This window comes from Telopea speciosissima, chromosome 5, assembly GCF_018873765.1.
Source record: "Telopea speciosissima isolate NSW1024214 ecotype Mountain lineage chromosome 5, Tspe_v1, whole genome shotgun sequence".
Classification (NCBI taxonomy): Eukaryota; Viridiplantae; Streptophyta; class Magnoliopsida; order Proteales; family Proteaceae; genus Telopea; species Telopea speciosissima.
The window spans coordinates 66,130,194-66,153,797 of NC_057920.1; the positions used below are offsets into that span (position 1 = coordinate 66,130,194).

General features: G+C 39.1%; 1 protein-coding gene across 1 annotated transcript; it reads left to right on the top strand.

Moving 5' to 3' along the window:
* The first annotated feature begins 2,933 nt into the window (after positions 1–2,933).
* On the top strand, positions 2,934–22,472 carry LOC122661674. Its single transcript, XM_043857151.1, has 9 exons — positions 2,934–3,264; positions 3,367–3,488; positions 14,025–14,232; positions 14,319–14,898; positions 15,082–15,333; positions 15,434–15,625; positions 15,716–15,790; positions 15,898–18,390; positions 21,995–22,472. The coding sequence occupies exons 1-9, from the start codon at positions 3,101–3,103 to the stop codon at positions 22,292–22,294; spliced, it is 4,386 nt and encodes a 1,461-aa protein (XP_043713086.1). The 5' UTR covers positions 2,934–3,100; the 3' UTR covers positions 22,295–22,472.
* The last annotated feature ends 1,132 nt before the right edge of the window (positions 22,473–23,604 follow it).

The following is a 23,604-nucleotide window of genomic DNA, read 5'->3' on the forward strand; positions in this document are numbered from 1 at the left end:
TATCTTGAATACATAGTTGGAAGATTTTAAGTGTTTCATTTTTCTCTTTTTCTTCTTGTTTCTTTTATAGACCAGAACTTCAGGACCTGACCAGCCCTCAAAATTTTATTAATCTTGAAGAGAGTTGGAACAGATCAGAGGGGCCCATCCAATCTTACTCAAGAAATATCTACACAATAAAACAGCCAACTCATCATAAAAATGAAACATTTAAAATAACCCAGGAGGGCAATTGATCTGGTTCCAAACTGATCTTTTGCCCTGTAATCCTCAAGATGGGTTCCACTAGCTTTATGTTTAACACTGAAGAATTAAGGCATCAATTTACTAAAATAGATAATGACAGTCATGTAGCTTCCTAAAGCAAATCATGCCACCATGAGGACTTAAAAATCTAAGAAGTAAAAATGCACTACTTTTTTTTATTTTTATGAAAGAAAAGACTACTTGTTGGGAGATGTAATCCCTTTATTTTAAATTTCTAAATACTTTGATCTTACCTCATGCAGATTCTCGTAAGGATCGCAACACTTGATCAATCCAGACATCACAGGATCTTGAAGAATGTCTCCAACAAGCAACAATTTCTAAGAATCAGCAGCACAATCCTCTCCACAAAATATTAGGGATCAAAACCCTAATCTCACACTGAAGAACACAGGAGGGATAGATCAATAACGATAAGAGGAGAATCACAGTTTTAGTTATTGCAATCGTATTTGCTAATACCAGACACGGATTTGGATCCTTTGCGGCCTGGGGTTGAGCGGCCATTATGTTGCGCTAAACTCACAAGCCGCCGTGTGGATTTTTTGCCGATCCAATAGTTGATAGACGAGCTCAATTCAAAATCACCGTTCAAAATTTAAAATGTGAGGTTGTCGTCTACCAACCATTGGATTGACATGAAATCCATGTGACGGCTTGTGAGTTGAGTGCAACACGATGGCCACAGAGGATAGAAATCCTAATAGATAGAGTATTATTGTAAGGGCTATGAACCCTAGATTTTAGGTAAAAAAGTGGATTTTTGATCCCGTATCGGACTGATAACAACAATACATATTGGTATCGACATCGATACAAATAGTGAACGATAAATCTGTGAGGAGGAGAAGAGAATATCAAAGAAATTTATGCGAAAGGAGAGAGAATATCTTATGATGGAATAGCCTCTCTCTCTCTCTTCGTCCCTCCCTTCGGACGAGGCTCCTTTATGGCATGGCAAAGGGTCTAGTGCACATCTGACGATTGGGAGCACCTTGGGCTGCTCCCACCTGTGCTGGACTACGCGATCGGGTGCTATTAGTCGTTGGATGTATGTTGAACACCCTGCCACCCCACAGAGAATCCGGCCCCCCCTCCCTCCCTTCCTTTAGCTGCTTAGTTATGTTTGAAATTGGTAGGTGATGGTAAGGGTGTCAACCGGTACAGTTTCGGTATTGCGGTACAGTACCAAAAATAGGTACCCAATACCGATACCGTATTTTATCGTTTAAAAATCATAGTTTTAGTACCGATACCGTATTGTTTCGGTACGATTTCGGTATGATATAAAAACGGTATAGAAACGGTTTAGAAAATCACATTTGACATTTCATGCATGATGTATGAAGCTCCCACCATGTCACTATGATCCCATCCTAGGCTTGACTTTGACATGCCATTTGGGACAATTTTCTAGTTAATAGAAATGTGTGTCAAATGTCACGGTTTTCGATATGAAAAAGTCAAAAGTTGTCTTGTTTTACTCATTGTTTACCGTGTCACACACTCACCCTTAGTAATATTTTCCTATTTTTTCTATTTATTTATAAAAAATGCTACACTTGTCAAGGTTTCTGATATGGAAAAGTTAAAAGAAGTCAAAAGTTATCTTATTTTACTCGTCGTTTACAACGTCAAACGCTCACATCTCTTAATTTTTTCCTATTTTTTTTACTTATTTACCAGAAATGCCACTGAAGTGAAGAAGCTTTTTATTACTTTAGTACCTATTCTTACGCTCCCCAACACGGTATGATTTCGATACAATTTCGGTATAACGGTACGGTTTTGGTACATACCATCGATATTGTATCCCAATATCGATACTGTACTGTATTGTGGTCAATACCGTTTGACCATACCATACCATTTTTGCAACAGTACGATTTGGTATGATTTTACACGGACGATTTCGGTTCCAAATTGACACCCTTAGGTGATGGGATCACCTTATCTATCTCAAATTTTATCACTAAAATAAAATAAATATAGATAAAGACACCTAAATAAACAAAAACTCAATTTTATACAATATTGTAACTGTTTTATATAATTTTCTTATACTTGGCTTATAACTTTATAAGTAAGTTTAATGTGAAATTGGTAGGTCATGGGATCACCTTATCTATCTCAAACATTATCACTAAAATAAAACAAGTGTACACAAGGACACCTAAATAAACAAAGGGAGAATGTTCTCTGGCAGCGCAGGTTGCACCAGACACATGGGCCTGCCACTCATGGGGGCAGGGTGGTCATTGCACCCACTCCCATGTGCCTGGGCGTAGCCTGCGCTGCGGCACAGAGAACAGCGCCCCAAAATAAAAACTCAATTTTATACAATATTGTAACTGTTATATATAATTTTTTTGTAATCTTTTTTCTACCAAAATTTTTTTTCTTGTAATTTTCTGTCTTCTACTTGGCTTATAACTTTATAAGTAAGTAATTCACCAAAAAAAACTTTATGAGTAAGTTTAATGTGAATAATCTGGAGCTCTGGGTCCAGGTAAAGGTCAGCCTCCGGGTCACTACACAAGTCATAACCCGTACAACTCTTCAAAGACCAAACTAGAACCGTCGAGGATCTTCCAATGAAAGTACCGATTCCCAAAGATCCAAATTGAAAAATAAGCAATTAGAATAAAAAATCTTCGACTGCAATATTGTTCCAAAATGAAGGAGCCACAACTCTACTGGATTCAGTGAGAAGGGTTCGAGGTCTCGAACAGCCAAGTTGAAAGGAGGAGAAGGAGAAGGAGAAGGAGAAGAAGTAGAAGAACCCTAACCAAGTTTATCTCCGAAGTTAGAATCTAAACGTTAGAGGAGAGCCATGGAGGGGATGGGCTCCGATGGTTCGGGCGAGCTCCAATGCGTGGGTACGTTGGAGATCGTTCCACCAAAACCTGTTGGTTTCCTCTGCGGAACTCTTCCCGTTCCCACTGATAATGCTTTCCACCACGCCTTCAACTCCGCTATCGTTCCTTCCTCTCAAACGTAACAATTTTCTTCCTTTCTCTCGTTTTTGGTTCCATTTGGTTGTTTATATGCACTACGAAATGTAAATTGTCTCTGTTTTTGGTTTTGATTGATCTTCAGTGTGAGTGCACCTCGTTATCGAATGCTTCCGACGGAGACGGATCTTAACACTCTTCCTCTCTTATCGCATTTCCCTGACAAGGTCCTCCCCGTTGATGCTGTACGCTCCAAGACCGGCGGTGGTATGTCCCGAACGCTTTTTCATGGCTGTTGAACTGCTTCTATGCTAAATACATTTGCATTTGAGACTTTTGTTTGGTTTCTTTCAATTTTTTATGAAAACAACATTGACAATTTCCGTTTTGAATGGTAAGACATCTCATGGTTCATTTCTATTAGTTTTCTTCAGGGTATATTAGGAAGGTCACAAAACTTGTTCATATAAAGTCAATTGTGGCCTCTTGAAAGGCTATCTGGTTGCCTTTTCAGTGAGACCAAGATTTTTCAATTCTATGTCCACTACAAATTATGGCCCCTTTATTTATAGGGTGTTAGTAGCCGACCAAACAAAGGGGCAGGCCTAAAATGTCCATAGGTGGAAGTTGTGAAAAAGGACATGCATAGCCTAGGCCTTGTGCCAAGTATGGCTTCAGATAGACCTCAGTTTTACCTCCTTTGTTTTGTTTGGATCCATGTAGTCAACCCCATTAAGTTGGGATAAGACTGAGTTTGTTATTGTTGTTGTAGTAGCCGGCCACATTTAGTTGGGATAAGGCTAGGTGGTGGTTGTTTTATTGATTGGGAGTCAGTCTATGGCAAGGGTTATATTATAGGAAGTTTTGTTAGTACCCATTCAGATTGCTAAATTGTTACTGCAATTATATTTGGAGTCTTGGTGTAACTAGGACTATAGTAAAATTACCTAGTGTCCTGGTGGATGAGCTTCCACCAAAAACATTCCTCCTTTCAATTTGAAATAAGACAAAATTAAGCCTCAAGACCTGGTAATATCTTGAACATGGCTTGAGCTTGAAGTTTACAAATAAGCTTTAGCCAGGGCCCAGGTAGAAAAGGTTGTATGCTAATGGATATATGTTGTTGAAGCTGTTATAATTCGAGTTCTGTTCGAGAATGAAAGATTATTGGTTTTGTGTGGGAAGCTTCTTGGTCAAGCTTATGATACTGCTTTATGCTATTGTCTCCTGAATCTTAAACTGAGCTCTTCCATTGTTCTTTACCTTTTTTAATCTTCACTCTTTGGCTGCATGATCTAAAACTTTATTCTATAATTTTTGAATTTCATCCTTTTAGAATCCTATTATCAACTTTAATCCTTCATAGGGTTACAAATTGGGCCTAGTACCTACAGAGTTACATTGGTTGTTAAAGCGCTCCTTGTCATGCTTCGAGTGCACATGTGATGTGTATGTAGGGAAAAAAAAAACCTCTTGTCTTTAGAATAGTGTAGTCACATACCTAACATACCTAGTCGTTGGAGTTTCGCCAGCACCACCATAAGCAAAGTGCGCATCTGGAGAACTGCTACGCCAAAAGCCAAGAGAAGGACCCACATCTCTAAAAAAACCCGACCACGTCGGGTGAAGTCTTTTGGATACTTCTTTCCGCGGTTTGAGGAATGGTTTCAGGGCATTGGTACTTGTTAAGATGTATATGAAATTGACATCTGTGAAGAATTGTCTGACTAAAAATTGAATGATTTCAGTGTGTAGTAGAAGTAACTTGCAACGATTGGGGCAGACAGGAGGATGAGTGTATTTAACAATGTTTGATATGCTTACGTGTTGAAAAAATTGTAGCCAAAGTAATCCTCTAGTGTCTTAGATAGGGGTTAGGTGGATGAGTTTATTTGACTGTGTTTGTAGATGATTGTATTGTGCATCTTAGATGGCTAGGTGAATATTGTACAACTAGGTCTAGAAGATTGATTCAATTCTAATGATATGTTTGAAATAATACACCCACCTATTTTCAAAGAGCTGGAGAAGCATAGTTGATGTAGGAAGTTGGACCACTGGAAGACCATCCTTCTGGATCAGATACCAGTAAAAAAGAAACTATGGGATTGAAGGGTGGGAAGGGTGTGGGAAACTATGAAGAAAATCTATGTTGGGTGGGCTGAACAAGGGGGTACCTTTGGAAGATAAAGTACCAAAGCCTGTCTCTAGATGGAGGTATCACAAGAATATAGTTGTGAGATGGTTAAATGATTTTTTGTTAGGCAGTTGGTTGCTTTGAATAATCAAACTGAAAACTTGGTAGGTGGAGGGGCCTTTTGCTTTGCTGATTTGAGACACAGAGATGCTGCATTTTATTAGAACCGAAGAGAGTTTTCAAGGTATGGTGATCAATGGAACACCCTGGTCATGAAGATAAGAGGCTCTGTAACACCTAAATAAAGCCAATATATGCTTTTAGCATGTCATTGTGTGACCGGTATGAAACAGATTAGAATATTGTATTCAGGCAGTAGACAACAGAATAATATGGAGCTGGAAAGAACCACACTTCAATGGAGTAGGTGGAAAGCCATGGAATCTGACTCGACCTGCAGTTGGTTGGAGCATTTGGGATGAAAAGAAATAAAAGATTTTTCAAAAGAGATGCTGAGTCTACTTTAATGGTTGCTTGAAGGACTAAGGATAAAATTATATTATTGCATTGGAATACAGAGCAGTGAATATACAGAGGAAGTGGTCGATTTTTTATTTTTCATTGCGTCTCCTGGTTAGCTTTATATATAATAGCTCTAACAATGGACTCGTACAAGTATATGAGCCTGCTTCACTCATTAATATAATTTTTCTTAACTAATGAAGAAGGGAAAAAAGAATGTGGTGTTGGAGATCAAAAGGAACCTTTTTGTAATTAGAATCACCACTGAAAGGGAAGATGGGGGTGTGAAGGGCTTAGTGCTGGTTGGAGGGACTTTGGGAAAGGGTAAGGGGAAGTAATTTTTACTTGGGCAGCAAGACAGTGATGGCCTAGTTAACTGAACCAAGTTGGTCTGATTGTAGAGAGAGGGGAAATGGTTGTGGTCAGTTGTTGAAAGTGGATGGATGGTAGAGGGAGGGAGATGGTCTGTTATGTGCCTAATGGGGTCCAATGTAGTGTATGGGCGCTAGATTGGACCAGCCTAGTATGGGATAGGTTAAAGGGCTTGATTTAACGCATTTCATCAGCTTTGGAGCTTTTGGCATATGGAGAGGGCTACCTGCCACCAGGGAAAAACCCTGGAGCAGAGTGGAGCCGCTTGGAAAGGGCTACCTACCGCCTGAGGTTTTGAGGTTCTAGGCTTAATTAACTTCTGTTAATGCTTGGATTCCTCACCTTCTACTAAATTCTTCTAGTTACTATTTCTGATCAGCCTTGTTTCTAATTCTATTCTTTGCAGGCTTCTAAAAATCAGTTACTATTTCTGGAATGCTCCTGTATTGATTGGTTTCAAATTTCTGGAACTAATTGCTGATACCAATCCAATTCTAATTCTTATATACTTTCTATTTCTGTGATAGTTTTATATCTTCAGATCTAACTGTTGGTTGGAAACCAGGTTTTGAGGATTAATCCCCTTCTTACTGCCACTCGACCAGAATACCAACCCCATTGGATTGATCAAATCTGAGATATTAAAATCTCCTATTCTTCCCTATGATTCTGGTTTTATCTTGGAATCCTAACCTCACACTTTGGAAGGCTCAGGATCTACATTAACCTTGATCATGAATGACTTTCTCAGAATATCATTCTAGTCGGCCTGAATTAATGGATAAATTGATTCATATGGCTGGACTGATATGTTAGTTTTCAAAAATAGAATATGCTTTTCTAAACAGATCCTTAGTTATATGTTTTACTCCTTGGTTCAAATCACAATGGGACGAGGTTGGCCTGAGAGGAAAGGCTAATCTCATTCACAGGTATAGAACTTGAATATTATAAGAAACTGGTGGAATCAGCACAGCGCAGCCTTTTCCATATATATATATAGGGGCATGAGATTGCTGCCTGGTCTTGTAGCCCCTGCATCAGTGCTTGGACCAATGAGAGCACTTGCAGGGGAATCACATGGATGGAATTTTTGATTTCACGGGGGTGGGACGGTAATTTCGTGTGCTACTGTATCTGGGTGCAGGATCCGTGTGATCAAGGCCATAGGTGAGGCCTTGGTCATATCCTCCTATTCCTCCCTTCGACTCTCTTCCTTCTTCTTGTCTCTTTTATGTGACTGCTACAATATTAGCTCTATGAGGCATTCGGTACTTACTACGTCAGTGCTATTGTTAGCTGTTCAAGAAGCTGAAGTATTGATCTCATCAAGCCAGCCCCAAGAGCAGATACTGTCATCTTCCTTGACCTCTGGTACCTGTCTGTGGAGCTATACTGCAGCATATCTTCAGACCACATCATCTCATATCCTGGCTGACAGAACCAGTCATTATTTTTGAGAGGATAATCCCACCATTGGGACCTTCCTTCGGTATCAGTTTCAGCCATATCCAATGGCTGGATTTCTGTTTTTTTTTTTTGTTTATTTTCCTCTGTGAGTGGTTTTCTCTTAGTTTCTAATTTCGGACACAGGGTGTTGTCAGCACTTTTGGCCATCAAATCATTGAGATCTCTGAAGTGGTATACTACATTCCAAGTCCTCCCTTCCACCCGAGTTATGGTTTGATCCACTGGTCCTATTGGCTTGGAGAGAGCCTTTTTTTTTCAGTAACTACTCTTTATTCTCTGATTTGGCTTATTATATCTCTTGACTCAGCCATCAGTTGATTATAGTATTGAGGAAAGACTACTAAAGTACACATATTTGCAACACACCGAAGGCCTATATCTGATCCAAATTTGAGGGTATTCTACCCTATGGTTTGTGAGATATCCATAGTTGCTATTTCTGAATTCCATAGTTACTGATTTCTTTAACCCGGAAATTCAGACTGGTCTAACCTTAGAAAAGTTTCAGAACCAGTCCAAGATAATAGGATCACAGTACTTGATAACGCAGCAATGATACTAGCGGGAAAATAAATAGTAAATTAGAAGAAGACATGACTTGAAGAGTCTCACCCCAAGCCTAGGCTAGAATCTCACTAACCACCCAAGCATCTCACTGCAATTCTCTCTCTCACAGAAGTATGATTTAAACCAAATTTCATTCAAATTCTTTAACTTCCTTCAAAATGCTTATTGGCAGTTCATTTTTTTAGAGAGGTTGGGAGGGTTCTAGACTCAATATAACTTCCTCCTAAACTTAATGAACCTTACATTTTCAAGGTCTTTCACAACTAACAATGAAACTATTCTATTGACATCCCCGAGAAACCTATTGATATCCCTGAGACTTCAGAACTTTAGAGGATTAGATACTACCTTGTGAAATTCGTATGGGTCATTTATCCCTCGTATATGGGCTTTCAAAATAGGTCCATTACAATAGAGAAAATAAAAATTCCCAGCTCATGACCCATATAACCTATTAGGCTACTTATTTAACCCATCAGACTTGGATTTGGGCTTGTTTTGCCGTGAATACTTGTACTAGAACCTTTCTTGATCTACATTATCTCTCATTGTCTGTAATCATTATCATCAAAATTCCTGTTGCAGATGGGGTGGGGGTTGGGGGCGCGGCGAAGAGGAGGGGGTGGGGGCACTGGTCGCTATAGGGGGTTAGGTGGGGGTGGTCATGTGGGGAGGAGGGTGTAGGGTGGGGTTGAGAGAGAGAGAGAGAGAGAGAGACAAGGTTTGAGAACTCGGGTCTCGGTGGCATCTCGGCCAGGCCAGAAACCGAGTCGAGCCGAGATCTCGCGAGTTGATGCTTTTTTTTTTGGACTCGGACCCCAACTTGGTGGGTTGTACACATATTTTGGGTCCGAAACTTGGTATCCAGCCTATTTCGGCCATTTAAACACAATGGCATGCCCAGATTTGCCGAAAAACAAGTCCAAATATGAGTTTCACTTTGGACCATAGGTTGGTAAGCGACAGTCGTACTAAAACAACATAATCTATATATAATTTAGTAAAACATAGCAAATTAGCAATCAAAACATTCTAATTAGCACACATCAATCAAAACATTCAAATAAAATGTACATTACATCAATGTTCACTTAATTTGTTACATAAAATGAGATTGAACAAGAAATTCATCCCTATATCGATCCACATAGAATTCCCATGTCATGGAATTGCTATAGTGTTGCAAATAGTGTGACACACTTCCATATAAGTCTTCGATCAACATATACCAATCTCCCTATCTTAGGGTACATGGGAGGTTGGTATGAGGTGTAAGATCCACTACTACTTGTCATATTGAGTTTGAGGCATGTATGACTGGTTTGGGACTAGGAATGTATACCCAACACCGACCTAGAGCTTTATTGTCATACTCGATTCTTTGATCGCCCATCTCGACCATGGCACTATAATCGAACCGGTGCTCTGTGGCCATAGTCATAGCCATGATGATCCGAGATGATTGCCATGATCGATGCTCACTAGTAGTATCTATACTCATGCTTCCAAAACTTGTAAGCATCGTGTTCATCTTTGTTGTCCTCCTCCCGAGCATATGGTGATGTGAGTGTTTGCGACCCTTCTTTCATTGTATGTTTTAGGGTAACCACCATGGTCTTGATCTTGAGTGGCATGCGTAAGCGAGACTCACCGGTGAAACGCACGGGTCCTGCGTTCCAACTTCTTGCTCGTACTTCTCGCGCATCCCCTCATGACGATCATCATAATAACCGCAACTCCGCATGCCACTAGCACAGCACTTCACCACCATCACCATCACCATCACTAGCATCACCGGTGTCATCACCACCACCATCATCATCATGCAGGACTTCCTACAAGATGCTCAAAAGGTTTCAGTGACTCGCATGTGCACGCCCCTCTTGCGTCGACATATATTCATCAACATCGTGCAGTTACGACGCAATGGTGGGGTCGGCCTACCCCAGTTGATCCATATCAGTGTACCACGATCCCTCACCCTTGGAATAGGGGATCCTCATCGTCATCGAGTCCTCTTGAAAAATGTTGGGCGATTCAATGGGTTCTTTATCATTGGCCTCAATTCCTTCACGTATGTGCCTCATCCTTAATCTCATATTGTAGTGCACATACACAAGTTGCTCCAGCTGCCGCTACCCAACCTATTCCGCCTCTTTGAATGTATCAATGAGAATGTACTCGATTGCGCTCACATCCAGGAGGATGAACAAGTTTGAGAGCACTCTCACCGCTACCTTCCTCAGGTTGGGTGAACTTCACCATAAAGCACCCACCGATCGGTTGCATTACAAATATAGAATAGTAAGAATATGTACATTCTAAAGAGATAAAATTATAATTCATAAATGTAATATCATGCCACCTACCAGGGTCGACTTTTGTCTACCCTCCATCAGACTAGTCGACCGAAACTTGCTGAGGCCTCTCAAGTATTTGATCTATTTTCAATATGAGACATTAGTATTTCCTATTTAGTAATTACATTCATAAAACCAAAGTGCCAAAGTCCCATACTCTCACCTCATCGTTGCAGACTTGTGTCTTTGGATGGGGCTCCAACTGAGTAACGACTTGAATCGCTTCTAACAATTCTATGTCTAGCCCAAGATCATGGGAGTAGTGATACTTTGGATTCAAATAGTATCTTTGGTAAAGTAAACACCACAAATATGATTTGTTAGTGACTTAATCGCTTTAATGCCTTTAGGGTTTTGAATATGTAAATGTAAAAAAGTTATAACATTTAAAGTATAAAGTATGTTGAACTCACCAACCTTATGCAATGGATGACTCAAGTGCTTCTCCCACCGCTCATCAATGATGTTAGTGTAGGACTTTGCACTTCGAGGTATAGCAACTCTAACCATTTCCTTCATTTTTGGATGGCACATAAATGTGGCCCAAAGTAAGCTTCTTCTCCGTATCAACCATCCTCGATCGCCACCACTGGCTCTAATATGCCAACCACTTTCCCCAAGTCCTTCCAAAATCCATCATTTGCAATGGTGCATTTGTGTTACCTTTGCTTCTTCGACTTAGAACCTTGCCAACCAAACCATTCATGACTTGCAAACATACACCTTAGACCTATCGCCTTACTCAAAGCTCTTCAATGCAATGTAATTGGTGGCAAATCGAGTGACACCAGGCCTTACTAAATCTCCATTGCATTTCTCCGTCATCAAGGCTAAAGCATAAGAATGGTTGTACACAAAAGTTGTCACTTGTCTTGCCCTATTTACCACACCCGCCACCAAAGTCTTTTTCCCCATGTCCTTCAACATTAAATCAATAGAATGGGCTGCACATGGGGTCCAAAAGAGCCGGATCCTCTTACTCTTCTTATTCATCAACTTCTCTCAGCCTTTTTATAGTTGGAACCGTTATCCGTCACAATTTGGATAACGTTCTGGTCCTACCTCCTCCACCACTTGCTTCAACTCCTTATACAAGTATGATGCATCCTTTATATGCTTTGATGCATCGATAGACTTCAAGAATATAGTCTTTCCATTGCAATTCACCATGAAATTTATGATGGACAGCCTAGTAGGTCGATCCAACCATCACCATAACAGTAACCCCATATGTCTCCCACATTGGCTTCAAACCATCAATGCATTCTTTTAGCTCCTCTACCTCCCGAGGCAAATATACATTGTATAATTCAAATGGTGAAGGTCCCTTTCATCCTGCACTCACCCTCCCGCAGCATCAAGGAATGCATTATAGTATGTTCCTTGTGCTACATTGGCTGGAATGCCATGGTAAAGCATGAATTCTGTGAAGGCTTTTCGTGCTTTCTCTTGTTTACCACCAAATACTTGTGGGATGGTTGGGTGGTAGGCATCTTGTTGCCTAAAAGTGGTGGGATCCCGCTCAAAAATGGGTTCGGACCTTGTACTCGTGGTCGGGTTTGGGGTCGTGGTATATTTCTTGTCCCAGTGCTTCTCCTCCTCTCATCTTCTTGCACTGGTGCGCTGAGCCAGATCCGCCAGCTCCTCTTGCTTGCTCATATGCTCTTATATTATCAAAATGAAAACTTTGTCTACTCTCGCCAAAGTCTGGCGATAAATTCTCCATTCACCTTTGATTGAAACTCACCAGTGGAGGCCCAATGTCGGTATCATCTTCGCCACAAACCTCTGCACCAGCCCTCTCTAGTATTGCCTCATTAAACTCTTGTTGCATTCTTTCCCTCTCAGATTTTTTTAATCTTCCTCCTTTCAAATGTTGTGTCATTGCCACTTTCACTTGGATAGGAACATTTGGGCATGATGAAACATCCTTGCCTGTACTGGACAAGTGTTGCTTTAACCTGGTGGCTCCTCCGGATAGCAACTTCCTACAATAATTGCATTTGGACTTCTTTTTGTCTCGGACATGGGAACTCCATGTTGCCATGCTATATCGGACATTGTATACAAAATGTCTTATGTTTTACGTTACATAAAAAAGCATGTATTAATAACCATGGATCACTTAAAGTAAGGTATTCAAGACTTAAAGTATGCTATTCATAACTCTTAAATGTAATGTCAAGCTACTAGAACTATGAAATAACTATCTCTTATTTATCCCTAACTCTAGTATTTATTTGTTAATTAAAAATAATATTTTGAATTTTTTTAAAACTATTTATACCTTAAAGTATAAGAAAAATATAATGTAATGATGAATTTGACACCATTTGAAGTTGAATATTATGTACATATAGTTGTACATAATTTTCCATAAGCAATAAGTATTTTTCCTTAATATTATATATATATTTTTAATTTTTATAATATATTTATTAAATCTGAAAAATAAAATAATTTTTTAATGGGTGAAAATAAAAATTAATCCATGGGGCTGTAGAGCATCCCAAGTAGTTTAACATATATCAAAATCATTTTCAAACAATCACTATTCATCCTATTTTTTCATTTTCTTTTTCAAATAAATCATTTATTTTTCCAGAAATTATAATAAATAATTTATTAACTGAAAAAAATCCGACTCCATGAAGTGATAGATCGGGCAAAGATGTTCAACATATATTAAAACCACATGAATCTAACAAGGATTACAAAAATTTTTTTGGAAAAAATAGATTTGGGGAAGAAATAGAAAACACCTTTGAAATCTTGCAAATAGGTGATGATGCTCCAAATTGGCACTTGAATCTTCACTTTGGCACTTCAATCTAACTCCAAACAGTGCATTCCATCCAACAATCGAAAGAAAGAAGAAGAAATTTGACGGAGAGGTGTTTTTCCCCTTGGTTTAGAGCCTAAGAACTCTGTTCCTGCTCTCTCTTATGTTGGAAATGGGTTTTTGGGTGAAAATTGGGCTGAATACAAGTAAATATCACCTTTGGGCCCAACCGAGATATTGCCGAGATCTCGGCGAGATATTGTTTTTTTTGTACTAAAAAAAACTTGATTTTCACCTTCGAGATATCACTGCCGAGATCTCGGTCGAGAAAGTGCACTTTTGAGTACCGACTAGGAACTCGACTCGGTTTTGCCCAAAACCGAGAAACTCGGCGAGATCTCGCGAGTTCTCTGCGAGATCTCGCGAGTTCTCGAACCTTGGAGAGAGAGAGAGAGAGAGTAGTGGGGTCAGGTGGGTGCAATATAATCCCTTTATTATTTTTTACACCTTGCAATTTCCATAATGTAGCCAATCTTCTACTTGTTTTGGGTACTATTATAACATCAAGGATAAATTTTGGCTGGAACTTGCAGATTTACACTGGGATAGTGGACCTGTCAATCAAAATCTTGCTAGGAAATGTGAGGCACTTGCTGTATCTGGCCTGGCAGAATATGGAGATGAAATAGATGTCGTTGCTCCAGCTGACATTGTGAAACAGATCTTTAAGATGCCCTACTCCAAGGCTCAGTTGTCTATTGCAGTTCATCGTATTGGACAGACTCTTGTTTTGAATACAGGGTAGGCTCCTGAATTTTGATGCTTTGTTTAGATGATTGTAATTGTAAATTCCATTCCTGAGTGGTTTGAATTTTCTTGAAGTGCAGGCCTGATGTTGAAGAGGGAGAAAAATTGGTTAGAAGACATAACAACCAAGCAAAATGTGCAGATCAATCCTTATTCTTGAATTTTGCCATGCATTCTGTCAGGGTCGAGGCCTGTGATTGTCCACCCTCTAAGTTTGGTCCATCAGAAGAGCAAGCAGATTCAACCATTTTACCTGGACAATACGAATCTAGGAAGGGTTCTTTTGTATCTTCCAATAATCCTACTCAAGGTGATGGCTCCCAATATCTTGGTCAGGGTGCAGATGGTAGTCAAAAGGCCAGATTAAGGCATTGTACGGAGTATTCTAATGTTAACCCGGATGACTTCGCTTGGGCCAGTAAGCGGAATAAGAGAAATAACAGGCGTGATGCTGTAGAGAAAACGTCACAAGTGGGTGAAAAGACTAGATGCAGGGTTCAAGAGTCTGATAAGTACAGGAGAGTTGGTAATGATGGTTTCCTAAGGGCATTGTTTTGGCAGTTTCGTAACTTCCGCATGCTTCTAGGCAGTGATTTGCTTTTGTTCAGCAATGAGAAGTATGTTGCTGTGAGCTTGCACTTATGGGATGTTGCACGACAGGTTTGCACTTATTTCTTTTTTACTTTTTACTTCCTTATACCCTACTTACTTCTTTTTACTTCTCTTTTTTCTATTATTGTCATTGTCTCCTTTGGATCCATGTAGCCGATCCCATTTAGTTGGGATAAGGTTATGGTTGTTGTTGTTGTATTCTGTTTTCATCATGTTGCTTCATTTCGGCAGGTCACTCCATTAACTTGGCTTGAAGCGTGGCTTGACAATGTCATGGCAAGTGTGCCTGAATTAGCCATCTGTTATCATCAAAATGGTGTTGTTCAAGGGTATGAGCTTCTGAAAACAGATGATATATTCTTGCTCAAGGGCATCTCTGAGGATGGCACACCTGCTTTTAATCCTCATGTTGTCCAACAAAATGGACATTCAGTTTTCAGGTTCCTCCAGGATAACTGCAAGCAAGATCCTGGTGCTTACTGGGTACAGTTTTTTGGTCTCAATCTATGGATATCGGAATTTCGTATTTAAATTGCTTCTTAATATGGTTGCGCATCTGATTATGGTTACGGCTTATTTTCAGCTCTACAAGAGTGCTGGAGAGGATGTAATTCATCTTTTTGATCTATGTGTTATTCCGGAGAACCATTCAACTGATGCTCATGATAATAGCTCTAGTGCTCTGCCATCGCTAATGCACAGAAGGAGAAGAGATTCCTTATTCTCGTTGGGAACTCTTCTTTCCCGTGTTGCCCATAGGCTATCACTTTCAATGGTTTGAAACCTGACATTTCTACAGCTTTAGCTGCATTTCTACTGTATACTGCAACAATTTGTTAATCATAACTGATGGTTTTTGCTGCAGACTCCTAATGGTAGGTCCAAGTGTGCGAGGCTTTTCAAAAAATGTTTTGAGTTCCTGGATAAGCAGGATCATCTGGTATTGTTGCTTTTGAGCAGAAACTTGATATACTTCTTATTCTCTCCATGTTTCTTATAAATTTTTAACCAAATGGTGCACTACTGATGAGTTTAATGCTGAAATAGGTGGTCCGGGCATTTGCTCATGAGCAATTTGCGAGGCTTATCTTGAAATGTTATGAAGAACTGGATTTAACACCTGAATTCCTTCCGCTGGAGTCTGAGGTTACTGTTACTGATGCTGAAGGTGAGTCCTCAGACTATTCTCTGAGTGTGGCTGGATCAATTGGTTGTGATAAGTTTTCCTCGCAAGTTGCTGAAAAGACACCTTCAACTAATGATACAAAGATTGCTCAAGAGTTGGTAGCAGAGGTGGCATCTCCAAAACAGAATTTGGAAGCAAATGTATCTGCTTCTGGGAAAATTCTTACTTCAGAAAGCACTGAAAAAGGAAAACTGAGTGGAGATCTTACGGGGTCCGAAGAAGAGGATAGCCTAGTAATTTGTCAGGGACCTACAACTAACTCACATGTTGTTCAAACCATTGCTGATCCAATCTCTTCTAGATTGGCTGCAATACACCATGTATCTCAAGCCATCAAGTCTCTTAGGTGGAAGCGTCAATTGCAGAGCACTGAAGAAGAACTTATGGATCATGGGAATAGAACTCAAGACAGGTCCTCAGCTGTCCACTTTACTGTCTGTGCTTGTGGTGATCCCGACTGTATTGAAGTTTGTGATATCAGAGAATGGCTTCCAAAATCTAAAATGGACCATAAGTTGTGGAAACTTATTCTTTTGCTTGGAGAGTCTTATTTGGCTCTTGGAGAAGCTTATAAAGAGAATGGTCAACTGAATCAAACTCTAAAAGTTGTTGAATTAGCATGTTCTGTTTATGGATCAGTGCCTCAACATCTTGAGGATGCCCAATTTATTTCATCTATAATTATTAGCTCCCCATCCCATTCAAAGTTTGATGGTGTAAGTGGAAAGACGAAATCCTTTCTAGATGATGAAACAGATTCAGATTCTGGTTTTTCTGATAATAGTTTTACTACTGAACAATTATCTTCGTCATACCCATTCTGGGCTAAGGCATGGACGCTTGTTGGGGATGTATATGTTGAGTATCATATTAAGAGAGGTAATGAAATCTATATGCAAGGAAAAGCTCGTAGTAGTGAGTTGAGAATGTCTTCAGAAGTTCTGAAGGAGGTAAAAAGACTCAAGAAGAAGTTGGGACAGTATAAGCAGAACTGCAGTACTTGTTCTTTGATTAATTGCAGCTGCCAGAGCGATAGGGCGAGCAGTGGTAACAGTGCAAGCAGCAGTAGTGGAAATACACGCCCATTAGCTTATGGTAGAAAACAGAGTAAAAGATCTAATTCGAAGAACTCTCTGCCTTCACTGTTTGAATATTCAGAAGATGGCCTTGTTCACCCCAAAGCTGAAATTGAAAGTGATTTTCAAGGTCCCAAAAATGATAGAGGTGGTGAGTCTGGTGACACACTTATTCAGGCTTTGCATGCAGCAGATGAGTTAGGGGTGACCTATTTGTCTAGTAATTCTGGACAATCTAAGGGTACTTCAGCAATGCAAAATAATGACTCTACATCTAAAGAGAAAACTGGTGGAATTTTCAAATTTCTCGAGGGTCCTGTAGTTGGAGATATAGAGTATAATCTTTCAGCTGCCATAAACTGTTATGATGCAGCTAGGAAAGCTATGTTCACTAGTTCATCTGAACTACAGTCAATTCTCAAAAAGAAAGGATGGGCGTGCAATGAGCTTGGTCGGATTAGGCTTGAAAGCAAAGACTTGGACAAAGCTGAACTTGCATTTGCTGAGGCCATAAATGCATTCAAAGAAGTTTTTGATCATACCAATATTATTTTGATAAATTGTAATTTGGGCCATGGAAGAAGAGCATTGGCTGAAGAAATGGTTTCCAAAATGGAAAATCTGAAAGCACATACACTCTTCCAGAGTGCATACAACCAAGCTGTGACATCTGCTAAACAGGAATACAGTGCGTCCCTAAGATACTATGGTGCAGCCAGGGCAGAATTGAATGCTATTGGGGAGGGGGCTGGTTCAGTGTCAAGCAGCTTAAGAGATGAAGTAAGTACCCAGTTTGCTCATACATATCTCAGGCTTGGCATGCTTTTGGCTAGAGAAGACATTTCTGCAGAAATTTATGAAAATGGAGTACCAGATGATCTGCCCGTAGTTTATGTTAGTCCTAGTGAGAGGAGGATAACTAAAGAACCGAGGAAGCGTGAGATTTCAGCCAATGATGCCATTAGGGAAGCTTTGTGCATATATGATTCCTTGGGTGAACTGCGCAAACAGGAGGCAGCTTATGCATATTTTCAACTTGCTTGCTACCACAGAGACTGTTGTTTGAAATTTCTGGATTCGAATCATAAGCAAATTAATCCATCTAGAAGTGAGAGCATTCTTCAGAAGGTTAAGCAGTATGCTTCTTTGGCTGAAAGGAACTGGCAGAAGTCTGTAGATTTTTATGGCCCAAAGACACATCCCACAATGTACCTGACTATTCTGATGGAAAGATCAGCTCTTTCATTGAGCCTCTCATACTCTTTTCAGTCAAACATGGTATGTATCCTCAACTTATCCAATTTGTGGATAATATCCTGAACTTATTCAATCTGTGGATAATAGCAGTCATTGGAAATAATCCTCTTTTATTTAATACAAGTTTGAATTTCTTTGTGGTAGGTCAATAGTTTTCTAGTCAGAAGTAGTTTAGCAACAGCTATTTATTCGAATTATTCGGTCATTATAAAAAACTTCTAAAACCCTCTATTTTTGGTAAACCCCAAAAAAAAATCTATTCAGATTTGAGAATTATTCAGTGAATTAAACAACTATGCTTATGACTGTTTGAAAAAGATAAAAATTATTTATACACTATGTAATTCTTGGTTAGAAGTCTTTTTTTTTGGGGGTAGAAATTGTTGGTTAGAACTTAGAAGTCGGTAGCAAAAAAATGGTTGAGTAACTGTAATTTTTTTTTGTGTGTATGGGGTGGATAGTTTGAAACCATAGAATCGTTAAGAACAAATATTTTGGCACACGTGACTCAATAAATATCCATGATCAATCCAAAAGGTCTCAACTTGAATTTTAGGTAAAAAATGATATAATGTTTCAATCACAATCATATAATATATATATATAGTCAAGAACTGCATGTCATCCCAAAGTTTAACTTGAGATCCTTACAGGGAGATCCTTTTGGTTATGATTTTTTATTGAAACAAATTTTATATCATTTATATATTATGCACATATGATAATTGGTTGATAATGTTAAACATGAACTACAAATATTAAAAGGGAAAATTCCACTGCCACCCCCTAAGGTTTGTATTAAATACAGAGTGACCCCTTGTGTTTCTAAATTATACAGCCACACACCCTGAGTGGACGGTGTTAAATAATACATTTAAAATACCAACTTTGCCCTCTTCTCTGTTAATACTTAGCGGGAAATTCCAACTTTGCCCTTTTTAGCCTTGTCTTCTTCCCCAAATTTGAAGTTGCCTCCATTGACCTGCAACTCCACCGCACAGGTATTCATTTATACATCTATGTCGTCTCTCTCTCATCTCTTCTCCCTCTATTCTCTCTCGGATTTTTTCCCCCTGCTCTCATTCATTCGCTATTAACCCTAAAAAATCTGCAAACCCAAACTTTGAATCTCAACCTAACATGGTCTTCGTTGAGGGCATAAACTGAGTTTCACAGAGACACGATTCGATGACTCTGTCTATGACTTTGATCCAAAAGAGTAAGAATCAACAGATTCTGCTCTCAATGTTTAACATTCTGCTCTCTGGGTTTATTTTTCCTTGAGAAAAAAGAATGATTGCTTTGATGAGGTAAGATAGAAATGATTGCAGAAAGGGTTTAAACCCTCAATGCACAACTAAATTAAAGGAAAAAAAAACCCTGACAATCAATTATTTTTCCAAAGGGTGTTTTATTCCTACCATCTGCTTATTTTGTTTAAGCGATGCAGAGGTGGTCCCCTCTTCTGATTCATTATCCTTTTAGGTTATTACTTGAAATAGATTCCACAGGCCGTAGATAAGTGTTCCCTCTCCATGCCCTCATTTATCATATAATGGATTAACAAGGCCTGGACCATAGGAAGGAGATATCAACTGTACTAGAAAGAGATTTGCCTTTCTTGTTAAGATCAATTAGCCTCCGCGGAAATCTCTCAATAGATATCATCCGATGTATGCGACCACTGAGTGAAACTCTATGGTAACTGCTAACAAATGAAGTACTTCCAAAACAAACAGATCTTGCGTTCGTGATTCGGGAAAGATTTTTTTTACCTTTTTTGAGAAAATCGATCGAAATGGATCGACAGGAAAGGGAAGAACAAATCGAACCTCAACCGTAGGATTGCCACGGCTGTCGAAGATTTAGCTCACACCCCTAATAGGGGTATATTAGTCATTATAAGTCATGAATTACCAACACCTTACCACTTAACGGGAATGATATAACGGAGTGGGGCTGACTGTAACAACTAACCAAAACTCAGGGGGTGTGGCTGTATAATTTAGAAACACAGGGGGTCGTTCTGTATTTAGTACAAACCTCAGGGGGTGGGAGTGTAATTTTCCCATATTAAGAATAACGTCCGGATTTTTGTCTGAATTATTTTTTTTTAAAACGAATAATTCTTGAATCCGAATTTTATTTTGTCTGCTTCTTTGACCGCTTTTTTGATCGAATTCTTAAATTAACAAAACAAATTATTAGATGTAGATTGTTACGTAATTACATTTCGCTAAGTCTGTTTTGTCGTCTTCTCTTTCAGCATTAAGTTGATGCAGTCAGCACTCGGCAGTATCTAGCATTTGAAGTTCCTCTTCTTTAGGTTTTTGCTGACCCTTTTAGGGAGAATGGTGGGATATTACCATGTTTCTGTTTCTCTTACCCGCATGTTCTGTAACTCCATATGCATCCCAGTAAAACCTTGTATTCTCTTATAGAGTGCATCCTGTTTAACCTCAACTCAACTAAGCTATCTCAATTTAAATGAGGTTGGCTACAGGAATCCTGTTTCTCCATTCATAATATTTGTTGTTAATCACAAGCCATGCATATCTTCTCTCACCACTTCTACTGAATAAATTTTGGCCTGCACTTAATCTTTTAGCCTCTCTAATCTGAACTTCATCAGTCCTGTCAAATCGGAACCAGTTCATACAAACTAAACTCCAGCTCCCAAGCCTTATCTGAACTTCAGTCTTTTGGGTTGGCTATGTGAGTCCCGTTTAACCATTCTACTCTATCTGATACCATATATTATATTTGGTGTCTCTTTTTTAGCACCACTAATTTTCTCGGCATCACCACCCCTTACTGGTGCATTTAATGGTCTTTGATCATCTCTTATGTATTTCTCACGTTTCATTTATCTACTGTTATGTTTACTGAAATGTCTTCATTTCTAAATCAAATCTTCATAGTTTTACCACTCATATATCTTATCTCATTCTGGCTACACCCAATTTAAGAGTTCTGATGTTTCCTTGTTACCCAACATTAAGTTCCATGTAACATTACCAGTCGCATAGCTGTGCCACAGATTACAGAATTTGTCCCTCTCGACTTCAGCCAGACTTGCTTGAATTCAATGATTGGCATCTTGTTGAATTCCTCCCTCATTATGATTGTACAGAAGACATTGGAAATGGTCATTTTGATTGATCTTCACTGCTCCCTTCACTTCACTCCTATTCTTACTGAAAAATAAAAGAGCAACAAAGAATGATGTAACAATAGTGTGTGTCGGATAGTGAAATCAAGCATGAATCAGTCGTAGAAGTTTGATCAACATATTAGATGAATGGATTCTAGCCACTTCGCTGGCACATTCTTGTTGGGCTAAGTTCAAACAGAATCCTTGTGATCATTTTTCAATCCATCACAATGTGCTCTATATAAAAATTTCACTGCAAGATCAGATATACACCCTTATATTGTGATGAACTAAAATGTGTGCTTAAATGGGATATATTGATCAAATGGTTCACTTGTGGTTTAAACCAGTCCCTTTTGATTGCTGAATACTTATAATGTCCAGCGATACTTGGGATATATAAAGTTTCATTGCAGGTTCACCCGTGGTTCAAACCATTCCCTAATTGCTCTATTGTTGCCCATGATCCAGATGCTGGAATCAGCTCTATCTCGCCTGCTTGAGGGTCACCAAGCATTTGGAGAACCAGGCACAGATTCTTTGAGCAGCAACAGTTCTGAGGTTTATGCCAAGCTGTGGAGCCAGTTGCAGCTGCTACTGAAGAGGATGTTAACAGTGGCACGATCAGGAAGTGCGAACAAATCTTCTCAGGCAGTCCCCCTGATGAGTAGATCTGGAGATGTTGGGAAGTTGAAGGAGCTATACAGAATGTCGCTGAAGTCCACAGATGTGAGTCAATTGTGTGCCATGTATGACTTGTGGATGTCATAATTCACAGTAAACTGATACTGACTGAATTTTTGCTGATACATAGAACGGATTTATTTTCTGAGATTTTGAAATGGGAAATTAGAACCTTTGTTTGTAGTTCGATTTATATCATTGTAAGTAATAGGAAATAAAATAAATGGCCAATCTCAGGTTTTGTGTAAGATTTTATTGCATTTGAAAACGAAAATCACCTTCCACAGGCTTAATATCAAAATCAGATGCAGCCCGTCAAGCAAGCATCTGTGACATTAAAGTAATGAACATAAAAACTCTAGCTATTTATTTAATGGTGTAATGTCCTCTGCGGGGAGCACACCCTCCGCCAGTGCCCCCCCCCCCCCCCCCCTAACCCACTCTTTCTCTTCTCCATGTTTAATGACACTTTTCACCAGAAACTACCAATGCAGTCCTGTATCACTAAAATAATGTACTTTCATAAACTGCCCCAATATAAGGTGGTTGTCTAAAGAACTAAAAGTGGGTAGGGTTTTCTGGAAGGAAGTTTCTTTCATTATCTTAATTATTGACCATGTTATTTAAGCTTGGAACCTCCATTGAATCCATCTCCCTTTTATCTTTTCTTTTTAATTTTATGTAAACATCTTCCTTAAGCCGTCAATGTAAGGTATATGTGTCATCATCTTACTCTGGCTTTTCAAAAAAAAAAAATCTTATTTTGGTTTGAATTGATAATACTTTGACTATTGTTGGAAAAAACTCACTCTCTGCTTGATGAACAAAACTCCATAACCCTTTATGATGAATTTGATATGTGCCAAAATTATAGTGAAAACTTTAAAAGACATAATAAGCAAGCCAAAGTTGGTCTTTATTTACCCTTCAAAGATTTTAAGTAGTAACTTGTATCACAAAAGAGAGAATTGGAAGATAATCAATTCTTCAAATGCTGCTCAACCTAAAGTCTTTGTCCAAACCATTCCATTCTCATTTATCCAATGACAAACTTCAATTAGGCCTGGGCCAAAATCTGCTAGTAGCTTAAAAGCAAAATGGTTTGGTGTCCAGGCTGATGTGTCATAGTGACATGCCATGATCCCATGATTCACTTTCTTCCGAGCATGTATATCAACTGCATATACTTTTACTTTTGGTAAAACATGGCAATAATAGATTAGAAATGGAAATGGCTGACTATGACATAAGATTGGTGGTTCAGAGAGGTTTCCATGGATTAGTTCCATAGCTCCAATTGTGACATTCTCATAAGATCCTTCGATGCTCTCGGTACTCCAGATACGTACATGTTTCCCTAATTTCTCGACAACAAAATCGATGAGATCCTCAGCCGA

Coding starts and splice junctions, on each gene's coding strand:
- LOC122661674 (XM_043857151.1), top strand. CDS start 3,101: ATGGAGGGGATGGGCTCCGATGGTTCGGGCGAGCTCCAATGCGTGGGT. Junction 3,265..3,366: donor ATCGTTCCTTCCTCTCAAAC/GTAACAATTTTC, acceptor ATTGATCTTCAG/TGTGAGTGCACCTCGTTATC. Junction 15,334..15,433: donor AAGATCCTGGTGCTTACTGG/GTACAGTTTTTT, acceptor GCTTATTTTCAG/CTCTACAAGAGTGCTGGAGA.